This window comes from Lepidochelys kempii, chromosome 4 (genome assembly GCF_965140285.1).
Source record: "Lepidochelys kempii isolate rLepKem1 chromosome 4, rLepKem1.hap1, whole genome shotgun sequence".
Lineage (NCBI taxonomy): Eukaryota > Metazoa > Chordata > Testudines > Cheloniidae > Lepidochelys > Lepidochelys kempii.
The window spans coordinates 16,050,104-16,064,360 of NC_136383.1; the positions used below are offsets into that span (position 1 = coordinate 16,050,104).

Consider the following 14,257-nt stretch of genomic DNA (forward strand, 5'->3'; position numbering starts at 1 on the left):
GGAATCATTTCAGCATGATTTCATGAAATGCCTCCGTTGCCTGAATTTTTCAGTGAAAAAAATGTTTTTCCAAAAAGCGTCAGCCAGCTCTATATATAAGCTCTTGAGATAGCTATAGATAGACATAGATAGTTATATAGTACTTCTCTCAATTATCAGGTCTGTAAATCTGCCATCAGCTCTAAAATACTATCTAAATTAGACGCCACTTCACTTATTTCTTTGTTAACTTGATTGGTCACCAAATGATTTAGTGGAGTCATTTCACAAGACCCCCTATATTCCACTAAGTGAAAATAGCCTCCCTGACCTGCTTTGCAAGACTGCAATCTAAGCCAATATATATATCATCATCTGCAGTTAGACAAATATTTCTAGAGGCCATTCCTGAAACATATCCTCTTGGAATTCAGAATTAACACTTGTACGATACCTCCTGTCAAATATCAAACCTATAGAATGTTAAGTAAATACCCATCCATTAATGTCATTGTTTGGAGACGTATTTAATCAGACAAGCAGTACTCCTCAGGAAATGATGAAACAGCTGATACTTCCATTGTTCCATTATACTGTGCATTTCCAATAATCTCTTTTCCCGAATGAAGGTAACCCCATCTCTGTGAGTGAAACATCCTCCTTGTAAATCTAAAATGAACAATACATGCAACAGGCTAACAGGGGATGTGGCACCGTCTTGTGCAAACGTGTCTGTCCTTGACATACCTGCTAGACAGGGGAGAGCCGGAGCCAAGGTTTAGATCAAATACATAAAATAGACATGCAGATTTTATGGAAATTCTAGGAAAACATTTCATAAACAGCACTGTACAGATCACCCAACTTCATCAAACTGCTGGGTAGCCTAGACCAGAACACATTATTTCTCTTTACTCATCGCTATATGGTGCTTTTAGCACCACTCTGTCATATAGAATATCAAATACTGTACAAATTTTGTCTGGCCCTGGGAAAATACTGTAGGAGGTATGCATTTTCTCTCATATAATCTCGGAGTGGAAGGCTGATTGAGTGCTTTCTGTTTTACTATATTTAAATAAAATCTATACATTTTGGCACAGTGAACAAATTTCCAATTACTAAATAATAATTCCGTTTAACAGGGATGGGATTTGACCCTGATTCAGCAGAGTAATGAAGCAAGTGTTCAACTTGAAGCACCTGCTTACATTCATCATTACTGAAGCAAATGCTTAACTTCCAGAATGTCCTTAAGCTCCATTGACCTCAGTGGACCTTAACCACATTCAGTGGTTTGCTGAATCAGGGCCTTATTTAGGATGGTTCCATCCCATGCAGTTTGTTTTTCCCCAGCAACAGTGAACGGCAGGGACTGAAAAACAGTAAGACAGATGAGTGTAGAACAATTCATAATGGGAATTTATAAATAGCACTTTTGCTGTGTCCTTATGTTTTATAATAAAGCAGAAAAATGCAAATGTTCCCTGAAACAACAAAAATACCCATCAACTAAATTAATATGGTCTCCTCACTTATTGATTTCTCTGGCTGTCATTACTGTACGTTGTCTTTGAAATTCACTTAATAGGATGCTCTGTCACCAGGAAATGCAACAGAAGCCAGACAGGGAGATCTGATTATTTGAGGAATACTGAAGCACACTGAAAGTATGGGGATAAATTAGACTATAATTACTCATACTAGCATTTGCCCAGGACACCATAGCGGACAGTCACAATAGAGAGAAGAGCAATAACTGAATAGGCATCAAGGTCCAGATCCTCAGCTGGTGAAAACTGGGATAGGACCACTGATGTCAATGGAGCTACATGGATTTATACCAGATGTGGAGCTGGCCAAGATCCTGAACTATCCTCTCATAATTACAACTGGTCTCTCTGGGTCAATACTGGGGCATGCTGGCAGGGCAGTGTGGAGAAACCTGTGCCTGAAGGTTGGATAAGCCGAGGAATTCAACATTTCACCTGCACTAAAATCCCCTTTTTTCCTTAAGATGACAGATCTTTTTATATGGCTGAGGATTATAAACTAGAGTCTTTCAAACAGATGGCAAACATACCAACTGGACAGTCAAGTGAAGAGACGGGTATCCAGAAAGGGCTTGAGGAGCAATTTATACCCATTATTAATACTTCATTTGTATCTATATAAGTCGAATGAAAATTCCAGTAATGGTATTAGCAAGATTAGCTACTGTGAGAAGCATTCCTTGCTGCCAATTTTTCCCGTAATACCAGGAGTGACAGGACATCAGCAAGGCAGAGTTTTTACGAAGCTTTAAGAAGAAGCAGGCAGCTTTTACAAATGGGTGAGCTGCTTCCACACCTGGGTTTTCCTTATCAGTAGATATCAAAAATTTGTTCAAGTTATTGAGAGTGGCTAGTTAATAGCTAGTTAAACTTCAGATCAAATGGCAGATGAAAGAGATCATAGGACTCTGCAGCCCAAGAAGCTGTTAGACAGCATGGGTGTTCGGAAACTATATGAGGTATGTCTACAAGCCTCCCAGCCTGGGCCCACAGATTTGTGTTAGAGGGGCTCAAGCTAGCATGCGAACAATAGCTATGCAGATGTTGCAGCTCTGGCTGAAGCTTGGGCTCTCAGGCCTAGAACATCAAAGCAACATCTACACCAGCATGAGTCTGTAGACCTGGGCTGGGAGGCTCACTCCCAGATGCAGTGTAGACATATCTTATTGTTACTGGATCTTCTTCCAATAAATGCTAATTAATATACCAGGAACTCTTTAGCTAAGCAGGCAGAGTGCTTTAAAAAAATTACCGTGGTGAATTGCAAGCAGGTTTTGATGCAAAAAGATTGATTCGTGTCCACTACCCACCTCCAAAATCAACATTTTGTCATTGTGCTTTTAAAATAATAAATTCCAGATCACTTTACCAAAAACCTAATTGAGAGCAAATATTAAATTGCACAGAGACCTCCAAATTTTTTTTCATTGACATTTTCTCTAATCCTCTAAAATAGAAGTTGTGACACAATGAGAAATTTGGAAAGAGCCTTTCCACATACACTAAAGACAAAATGAAAGGGAGTTTACCTTTGTTTGAACCACAGCCTGTTAAGTTTCCACTGCTTTGTAATGTATTATTTAATTATAGCAGCTGCCTGCTCTCAATAAGACGGCCACGTCTTTTGCTAGATGCTCTGGAGCTTGGAAGCCCTGTAGCATCCTAAGGAGGAGCTGTAAAGCTGAATGGTTAGCTTACCCATTTGCGGTCAGATAAGGACTTCTCATTGGCCAAGGTGCTGAAAGTTGTGGTCTGAAAAACAGAGTGTGAAAAATCTGTTAACCCAAACTAAATAGTTAAGTGTCATATTCACTGCATGGCAAACACAGAGCTCTCCCCTCTACTGTGCTGACTGCTAATGCCTTGACCTGCCGAGGTTTAGATTAAGAATCTACCCTATCTAGTGCATGCAGACCCAAAATGCTTTTCGAGGGAGAAATGTAGTGGGAAACATCCCTGTAGCTCACTTTTGCTGACATATATACAAAGCTGTTTTTGATGGACACAATAAAAAACAGAACTGATGAGAAGCCCAAGCTTATTATTGCTTGTGCTAGTGTCCTGAGGCACTTAAAAACCCTAATTGCATATTTCACTAATCACTTATTATTTGTTTAATATTAACATCTAAAGGACTCTGTCAACAATTGTGCCCCATTGCGCTAGGCACGGAACAAATATACACAGAGTAAGAAACAATCCCTTCCCTGAAGAGCAACATTTTCTAGGGAAGACAGACAAAGGGTAGGAGAAATTGATAAAACATACAAACAGAAGGTGGGGAATTGAGGCACAGAACAATTAAGTGACTCGCTCAAGGTCACACAGGTAGTCTGTGATTGAGCTGGGAACTGAACGCAGATCTATTGATTCCCAGTCCACTGCCTTAATTACCCAGCAATCCTCCTCACCACAGTCCCTAACACTCATATAATAAATTAAAGAGCGTTTCTAGGGAACCAGAACACTTTCAAACCGCTAGAGAATTTGTTCTTTTTGACGGCAAATACCATCCTGTAATTCCCAGATAAAAAATGTTAAAAAGCAGTTAGATGGAAACTACAAATCAGTGACTGCAGTACTTGTGCATACAAATCACTTTACATGCAGAACTGTAGAAATTTTAAAGTCACATTTAAGCCCAGTTATGAGTCTGAGGGTGCCTCTACCATGTGCTGGTTCTCTGCACGGGGGTTATTTTCACCCTCTGAGGTTAGTCTGCAATCAAGTTATAAAGTTTAAGGAATTCTGAATTTTAAAATGAAGCCCTACAACGGGTGTTATTGATGTTAGGGGTGATTGCAGCTCATATCCAAGTCTTCAGACAGATATACCATCAGATTGAGGAAGGGCCAAGAAGTTTTGATGAATGATAAAACCTCCCTGAAAGTTGAGGAGGGTTGAAAGTCTGGTCATCATTTCCCATGTCTTCGCTCTATGCCTGCAGTGCTTCTTAACATTATACCAATGCCAACAACTTCTTGTTCATTGGGGCACGATGGGACATGAACCAGGGACCTATTACAGAGCATAAAATTCTCTTGTGAAATAACTTGTAGTGGCAGGGTATGGCAACTCCACAAAGCAAGGGAGATCTAATGTGTCTCAGACTGTGTTTTGTCTCGATTCTGACCATCAGGGCCTTCCACAAAACGCACTAGAAACTTTTTGCGAGTGTTTAAATAATCATCTTTATTCCTACTCATACCAGGTCAAATTTCTTTACAGGCCAAATGGGAATAATTATCACTGTAGAATAATATACTCAAAATACATTGTCTAAAATCATACTCCCTGTATAAATGATAAAATTCTAATGCTTTCCAGGGATTTGTGAATACTGGAGATTTCAATTAGTCAAGTGAAAAGCATTTAAATGTGCCAGCAGGATTTATATTCTAAACTAATGACCATCTTCTGCATCCTATTTAGTTAATGAAGATTTGGAGCACTCCGGTAATTAAAGGGAAAGCTCATGTGATAAAATGAAAACCATGGAAAAATCATATCTATTTATATCTTCACTGAATGCTAAACATATCTAATAGCTCACCTAATCAAGACATAATATTTGCTCAGTTGAGATGAGCTAGAAATTTATGAGTTTCAAGAGATAGGTTAGACCAGGGACAGTCAATAGGCAGGTCACAGGCCAAATCCAGACCACCAGATGCCATTGAATCTTTTTATTTACTTGTTATCAACATTATTGTTTATTTTTTATTATTATTTTCTCTGGAGTCTGGACCTCGAGTATACCTTGACCAAGAAATTTGGACCTTGACAAAAAAAATGACTACCCCTGGTTTAGCCTATGGAACAGAAATCAACTGAAATTTAAAACTTATTTTTTAAAAAAAAATCTCCATAGTATTTGAACTGTTTGAAGAAACGTTTAGCTTAGAGGGGCTAGAAAATAACCACCTCCAACTCCTGAACTATCAGCTGAATGTTTCTCCCACTTTCAATGCTTCCTAATTGGTAATAGCACCTGGAAGAGCTCTTAATTTCTAATGGTTTGTCGATACCATAACTTTACCTTCAGTTAATAAATGGCTAACCAGTTACTTGGCAAACATTTTCCACATGCTAGTTGAGCATCACACAAACATTTGTACCAAAATATAAGAACCATCAACGTCTATGTCCTGTAACAAATATTTGTGACTTTTTGGGTAGCAATACAAATGCGTTAGCTAACTTGAGTTAATTGATAGAACTGGTTTAAAAAAATTAAAAAAAAGAGAGCGATTTTTCCCCCTGTGAAAAATTTTCCATTTTCAGTGGAAATTTGAATATCAAAAAATTCTGGCCAGATTTTGGAGGAGGGATGGGAGCGGGGAAGGAAAGCAAGGCCGGCTCTAGGGACCAGCAAAACAAGCAGGTGCTTGGGGTGGCATATTTCTAGGGGCAGCATTCCGGCGCCGGCCATGCCGCCCCTAAAAATGTGCCCCCGCCGCCCCTGTGACGCCCAAGTGTCGCCAAAACCTCTCATGGGGGCCCCTGAGGGGCTCAGGGCCTGGGGCAAATTGCCCCACTTGCCCCCCACCCCCTCCCCGGGCAGCCCTGGGCGGCAGTGATGGAGCGGAGGTGAGCTGGGGCGGGGAGCGGTTCCTCTACCCCCCGCCCCATTACTTCCTGCGCTCCCCCCCACAATCGCTCACCTCCACTCCGCCTGCTCCCCTGAACACGCTGCCTCTCCCTCGCCTGAGAGGGATGGGGGAGAAGCAGAGCGGCGGCGTGTTCAGGGGAGCAGGCGGAGTGGAGGTGAGCTAGGGCGGGGGGTTGTGGGGAGGGGGGGAAGCTGCAGGAAGCAATGGGGGGGGGAATGCGGCACGCCCGGGGGAGGAGGTGGGGCCAGGGATTTGGGGAAGGGGTTGGGAAGGGGCGGAGCCGGGGGGGGCACAAAAAAAAGCAGGGGCGACCAGAAATTGTTTTGCTTGGGGTGGCAAAAATCCTAGAGCCGGCCCTGAAGGAAAGGGCACCAAAAAGTACACATTTTCCCACAGAAGCAGACAACATTTCAGAAAAACACAGTTTTGATGGTAAATTTCAGCCAGTGATAGAAAATCTTCTGGTTAGCTGGCAATTAATTTCTAACAGGCTGATCCAAAGAGCAGTGAAGTCAGTGAAAAGATTCCCAGTGTGCTTTGGAACAGCACCCAGGTGATTAATTCAACACTGGCCAAGTTTGGGAACTGAATTTAAATCAGAATTTAAACATCTGACTGCTATTCAGAGGTCTACCTGGAGAAGTAACCATCTCTGAAAACCCACCTGTCTCAACCTGAAATTTAAAAGACAATATCATCCCTATCTTAACCCTGAATTTATTTTTAATTAATTTCTCTTCCACCTATCACCTTTCTCCACCTCTCCTGTCCTTCCAGGTCAGAAAGGCTTTCCTCCCCAGAAGAACTGCAGTCTGTTTGCACTGCATCAACTTGAATTCATTGGTGCAACCAGGCCGTGTAGTCAAACTGAGTTCATCTGAGAGGATCCCTACTCTCTTTCCCTTCTGGTAAGAGGGATGGACAGTGAGATGGGAGGAAGGAGAGAAATTCATCTTTTATATTTATTTTCCACAGTTGGACACTTCTTTTCTGGGCTTTTGGCGTTCTCTCATTTCTTTTTTCTCTCCATTTTGGAGTTTTCTGCTTCAGCTGATGCTGAGGCAGCATCTTTCTACTCTCGAACAGTTTGATAGCCCTCAATAAAGGAGCTAAACAAAACAGAAGTGTTATAGAAGCCGGAGCACAGAGATCTGTATATTCACACAACAGTATTTCTCATTAACTATACAATAATTATGCAAATCCCTGAGATCCGATTGGTTAATGACGGTCAACCATTAAGGTACGGGAATATACACACTGTTCGGCTGAGTTCGTATAGTCATGAAAATCAGAGAGCCAGAACCCATCAGAGTTCAGGGAAGTGTGTAACTGCATAAGCACATAGCATTCTGGCAGCAGAATTATAAATTATGTACAGTAACTGGGAGGGAACTTCTGTTATGCATCAGTAACTAAACTGATTACCTGAGACAATCACATTTCAAAATAATATAATACTTGTAGCCTCTGTTGATAGCACCACTGTGAACACTACAATCAATGCCCCACAGTCCAAGATGGGTGATAGATATTGCTGGCCAATCTATTTTCTGGCAAACTAACTCTCTTTTCACTTTATGATGGTCCCAACCTTGGAGACAACATAATGCTGGCATAATAAGGGAAGATTCCAAGATGCTTAAACTAGCCCATTAGCCGCTTGCTTAATCACTGATGAGGCGGACCATTTTTGTTCTCTGGGAAGTGAACCAAACATCATGGTTTGGGTTCTGAATTAATTTAAAATCAGTTCACTGGAGAAGACCCATCTTCCAGCATAATCTAACTGAATACTGCTGGTAACTTGCAACAAGGAAAGTGCACTGTAATACAAAACTGGATCAGCAGCACACATCTATACAGAAGTGAAAACAATTATTACAAACCAAAATAGAAACTATCGGATGCCCCAGATCAAATCTCTGAGATCCCCCCATTTGAAATGTTCTTGGATCAGAGCTCACTTTGCTTTTGGAAAGCAGGTTATGATTTCTTAGGTTACTTCCAAACCATTATGGATGCACTATCCTTGAGTTTTGGAGCTGAAATATATGGCTGACTGAATCAAAGGCCTTCAGCAGATCAATAAAAGTTACCTGTACTATGGCCCTCACCCATTGCCTCAGAATTCCACTGGTGATTGAGCTTTGGTAGAATGAATAGTTCTGAAATCTGACTAGACTAAGAAGCTCTTGCTGCAGCAGAAGAGACTGAACACAGTGAATATTCAGTGAAAACAGTTGGCAGTCACCAGCCAACTGCAGTCACCTTTAGCCAGGAAAATCTCAGGCCCAAAATTTCAAACTCAGTTGTCTAAAATTAGGCTCATAATCCAAAATTAGACACCTTAAATACCTGATTTTGAGTAGTGCTGACTACCCGCAAATTCCACTGAAGTCAATAAGAAGTGGAGATACTCAGCACCTTTGAAAATCAGACCACTTTTATTTAGTTGCCTAACTTCAGGCAACCCAGCTTGAAAATTTTAGCCTCTGTCTCAGAAGAGTTCCTCCATATTAATCACACTGCACTATGCAGCTCACTCTTTTAGTGGCCAGAAAAAACAGCAGTTCATTAACATATTTGTTTGTACACGTTTTTCAAGTCATTTAGCCAATGAGGGTCAAAACGAGCGAGTTCAGTCAGACCACTTAGTGGAGTAAGGACTACCTCGCATCAATAAATGGCCTTTCAGAATGGAGACATAGGCACAACCAAAATAAATCCACATGACTCAGTTCTATTTTACATTCTCCTTTATGCATGAGGACAGATGGTCCTCTGCTTAAGACTTTGGGGTGGGGGGAGGGCTCAGCAGATTTGAGTTCCATTCCTAGCTCTGCTGTAGACTTCCTGTGGGACTCTGGGGAATCACTGGATCTCTCTTTACCAGTTCCCCCTCTGTTTCTTTTCTTTAGCTCCCCCTTTGTCTGGCATGTCTATTTAGACTCTCAGCTCTTTGGGTCAGGGACTGTCTCAAACTATATGTTTGTATAGCGCCTAGCGCAATGGGCATGAATGTGATATTATAACAACTACCCAGAGACACTGCCAAAAAGACTAAGGGTATGTCTACACTACCCGCCGGACTGGCGGGCAGCAATCGATCCAGCGGGGGGGGGGGGGTCAATTTATCACATCTATCTAGACGCGATAACTCGACGCCCGAGCACTCTCCCGTCAACTCCTGTACTCCACCGCTGCAAGAGGCGCAGGCGGAGTCGACAGGGGAGCGGCGGCAGTCGACTCACCCTCGTGAAGACACCACAGTGAGTAGGTCTAAGTACGTCAACTTCAGCGACGTTATTCATGTAGCTGAAGTTGCGTAACTTAGATTGACACCCCCTCCCCCCATTGTAGACCGGGGCTAAGATGTCAGGAAGAAAAGTGATAGCGAACATTATTGGCAACAAACCACACAGCTCATAACAGCATGCACAGGAGGTACGGACTTTTAAAATGTTTCCCTAGTAGGTGTCTAATCTGCAGCTATAGCTAGAAAGGTAACTGTATAAAAATGGCACCTTCTTAGTCAATATAGGTCATTCCTGTGGGTCTGAGTCATACCTGCTTTACTGGCACAAACCATCTTTCCTTCCAATCCCTTTAGATCTATACAGCTGTGGGCATATGAGCTGGATTCTGCTCCACATCAGGCATCAACAGCACAATTGTCAGGCTCCATAATCTATTACTGGTGATCATGGAAGGTATGTAGAAAGATCTCAGACTGATTTTCTAGTCTCAGCTTGAGTTTTTGGTCATCAGTTAGAAAATTATCCCAACTGTAAACTGAAGGGGGCGGGGGAATGACCTAGAATCCATGAGAGGATAAAAATGGAGGCCCATCGTATCATTTTAGAGAACCAATTTTTGGCGAAAACATTGGGTGAAATCCTGTGCCCACTGAAGTCCATGTGAGTTTTGCTACTGACTTCAGTAGAGCCAGGATTTCACCCACAGTATGGAGTGAAAATGTAATGATAGGAAAGAGTAAGAGCATTAGATTCTCAGCTGGTATAAACTGACTTCACTGTAGTTATGCAAATTATATCAGCTGAGGCTCTGTTCCTCTTTCACTATAAGAAAAATAATGACCAGGAGAGAGGGGATTAGAACTTCTTTGCCATCGACAGCTTTGTGTGAATTGCAATTGTAATGGATGTCTTTTTCAATTCACACTACTCACTTTCGCCAAGATGCTTTCAACATGTCACTCCCCCCATCTTTTCCTTTCATTAGTTAATTCTCTGTGACCAGTATGTACCTGTATATATTCATTGCAAACAAAGACTACATTAATACATAATACAGGCTGATGGAATGAACACAAGGGGCAAATTCAGAGATGATCAAAAGTCATTATCATAATCACTGGCTACTACAAATCGTTTAAACCCAAGCACAACGGTAATGATTGCCTCGAGTCCCTGTCTGATGTGTTCTTGTTTAAAAGCCCAGCACTGATGTTGGTGAATGAATGTTAATTTGCCATTATCTCAGCTGCCCTAACTGACAGTTTGACGGGAAATCAATAACTACACAATTCAACTGCTGGCTGGAAAGTAAAAAAAACTGGTTTGCCATAAGTGTGCCGAACACATTCCACAATTAGAACACTGATGGATAGGGGCCTCCTACTGCTTATCTCCACCTCCTTGAGCACATGGTTGCTGCATGTTCCATCTCACTAAGGATCTATTCTATCTCAGCTGTAAAGGTCTAACAAAGGAAAACACTTAAGGAGTGTGATTGAAAAAGGCATTCTTTTTGGTGGAAATCCCCCCAAAAATTCAGCATATCACTTGGGTTCTGTTCTTACACACCACACCTTGAATGCTTTTAGAGGTCCATGCAGAGATAACCTCTATTTGTTTCATGTTAGAATATGTAGATGTCTGGTAATCAGAGACTTACAACTGCTGCCTTGATGAATTCTCCCTCAGCAAACTGACCAGGCATTGTATCTTTCCATGCAAAGTAGATCAACCACCTTCTGCAGAACTAGATAGTTCACATACATAGTAATTGAACAGCACTGCTTGAGAATGTCATTGTGTGTTTTAGAAGGTTAAATCTACAGGGCCAAATTCAGAAGCCCCTAATACACAAGTCCAAGTCTTGGGAGTTTCATAAGTACATTTCCTTTGTCAAGTCCCTTCTTAAAAGTCATCTGCCAGAACACATACAGGAACGATACCAAAAGTTAAGCAAATGCTGAGTTGTGATCACTGCTGATTTGATAAGAATTGTGCACCCAACTAGTCTGTGCTAAAACATACTGACATTTTTGTTACCCAATTCATCACTTCTAGTTGTTTCTTTCATTCACCTGTCTTGCCTTTAAGGCTGTAAGTTCTTTTGGACAAGGATGGACATTTCTGATATGTTTGTAAGCACCCAGGCACCATGGAGTCCCGTTTGGTTGGCCTGTAAGTGCCGCTGCAATCTAAATGATTGTTAATAATATTTGACAGCAGAACTTGTCTCAGACTCAAACTATAATTTTTTAAACAGCTCCATTACATTTTTGTTACCAAGGATGACTAGTCCTCTGCACACTCCAGCAACTAAAAATATTCTGTGTACTCTGAGATATTAAGAGTATTGCAGACAACAACAAAAAACTTGTCGCCCTGAAAGCTTTTGAGCCAGATTTCTAAATCCATCTAAGTTTATAAAACCTCCAGTTCAACAGTTTACCCACCAGATGGGATTGTATATCAGGACTACATGACAATGTATTCTTAATCACAAAGCAATTATCATTAAATACCCATGTTCAAGGATATCACACAGGGAGGATATGGCTCTTCGTTCTGCCCAGTGGATCACACTCCAGCAAATTGTTTAAAACCTTTTAGGGTGGTGACTGTCCAGGAAAGTGGCTGGCAAGTAATGGTGCTAAATAACCGTAATGGTGCTAAATAACCTGAGTTTTGAGGCAAACGAGCATTTCACAGGTGTATATAAAGCATCTACTGAAACAGTCAACACATTCCAACAGAGGGGGAAAAATTAAATAAGTAAATGACAACCCAAAAGAATATCTCCACGTATAGTGCGTCATTACACAATAAGACATCCCCAGGCTCTGAGTGTGTGTAATTAAAAAAAAAAAAAAAGAGTTCTGTCATACTTGGCAGTGCTACCTCTAGCATTTCATTTTCATAGTTTCTGATTCTAGACTCTCACTTCTGTGCCATCTCAGCTTTTTCTTCAATAGGAAAGGAAGCGTGTTCTTGAGTTAGTTAAGAGAAGGTAAAATCCTACTGAAGACAGGCTGTTTGTACATGAGTTAGCAGGTCCAGGTAAATCCCCAGCTCTCCCACAGTCTTACCGCACCTACCAATTCATGTGAAAACTACAAACAGGCTTATCTTTGCTATGATTTAACCTAGTCTTAGTTAGCTTGGGTTAAGAACGCATCTTTTTTCCTAGTAAAAGCACACTCTGATTGTCTGATTCCTTAGAAAAGGAGTACTTGTGGCACCTTAGAGACTAACCAATTTATTATGCTCAAATAATAATAATAAAAATTTCCTTTTCTTTTTGCAAATACAGACTAACACGGCTGTTACTCTGCAACCTGATTCCTTAGACTGACCTTTGGGTCACAAATGACCTCTCTATAGTAAAAAATTAAGAGCTGGTTGAAAACTTTTTCACAAAAAAAATTCACTGACAATTGGTTTTGATCAAAAGTACATTTTTTGTGGAAAAATATTGCTATTCAGATTTTTAAAAATTCATAGGAAATTTTGAAATTAATTTTTTTTGTTCATACAAACTTGCATTTTGGGTTGAAAAACAAAGGAAAGGAAATTTTCCATTCAAATAAAAAAAAAGCAACAAAAATTTAAAGAAATATCCTCCCAAAATGTTCATTTGTCATGAAAAAAAGTTTTGGCCAATGTTTATTCTTCATAGACACTGTCCCCTAATCCAAAATAGCTGTCTTAGGGAAAGGTCACCAGCAGTCTGGACATGCTAATATTGTTCCATAATAAAAGCAAGCCAGGCAGCCATTTTAGTCATAATTTCCTGCATCTAAGTAGTACAGCAATATTGCAGCTGGAACTTCTTTCACAAACATATTTATATCCCACTGTTCTCCTTGAAGTAAAAATAATTAAGGCTGCAGACGTATGTTAGAATAATAAATGAATTTAGTGACAGCTATATGGAAGTGCACAGGGTGGCAGGGAAAAGCTTGTGTGTTTCCACAGACTCTCTAGCAGGATATCAAGTGACCATACGCAAAACCAACAAAATACTAGAGCTGGTCAGGAATAGTTGTTCCCCCACCCCCACCCCGTGGAAAATATTGACTTTTTGACAAAATATCAAAAAAAGAAACATTTTGATTCAAAATGGACCCACATGGGAGTGGTAGTTGGGGTGTTCCCATTCTCCTCTGTAGACCAAGCTCTCTAGCCAGACTACAACTTCCATTTCCTTGATGTAACCCTTTCTGCCCCCTTGGGGAGGGGATACATCACAGGAGTCCCTGGCTATGGTGCATTATGGGAGATATAATCTGGCCGTACAGCCCATCCTACAGAGGAGAATGGGAGCCATCAGGCATCTGAACTACAACTCCCAAGAGGCACGGTGGTGTTATTTCAATTTCAATATTTTAAGTGTTTGTTGAAATGTATCAGTTTTTGGCTGAAAACTGAATAATTTGCAGTTCTGGGGTGTTCAATATTTCAAAAATCTTTTTGAAATTTTTGGTGGAAAGCAGACACTTCATGACAAATTTTGTTCAGTTGAAAACCCAAGTTTTTGTTGAAAAACAGTTTTTGTGGAAACTTTTCAACCAGACTTACAAATGACTGTGTTTTAAGCATGACATCAGAACAGAAGGATTGGCTGATTATACTCTGAGGCCATTTCTAGCACCTTCTGAAAGTTGCATTAGTTCCTAATCAACCATCTTTTTATGGGTGTCATGCACACAACATACCTTTCAGGTTGCCACCTCCGAGCACAGAAAACTGGCTGGTCTCTGGGCAGGGCCAGGTCCCAGATCAGGAGGAACCATGGGGAGCGGATCAGCTCTCGGAAACTTACGCAAGACTTGGAGGTGGGGCAGGAGAACCAGCT

General features: G+C 41.0%; 1 protein-coding gene across 1 annotated transcript in view; it reads right to left on the bottom strand.

Annotated features, from left to right (window-relative positions):
• Window positions 1-14,257, bottom strand: part of RASGEF1B (RasGEF domain family member 1B) — a 337,481-nt gene that overhangs the window by 230,255 nt on the left and 92,969 nt on the right. Inside the window, exon 3 of the mRNA XM_073340489.1 lies at window positions 3,231-3,284. Within this exon, the coding sequence (XP_073196590.1) occupies window positions 3,231-3,284 (54 nt within the window). The remainder of the gene's footprint in view (window positions 1-3,230; window positions 3,285-14,257) is intronic.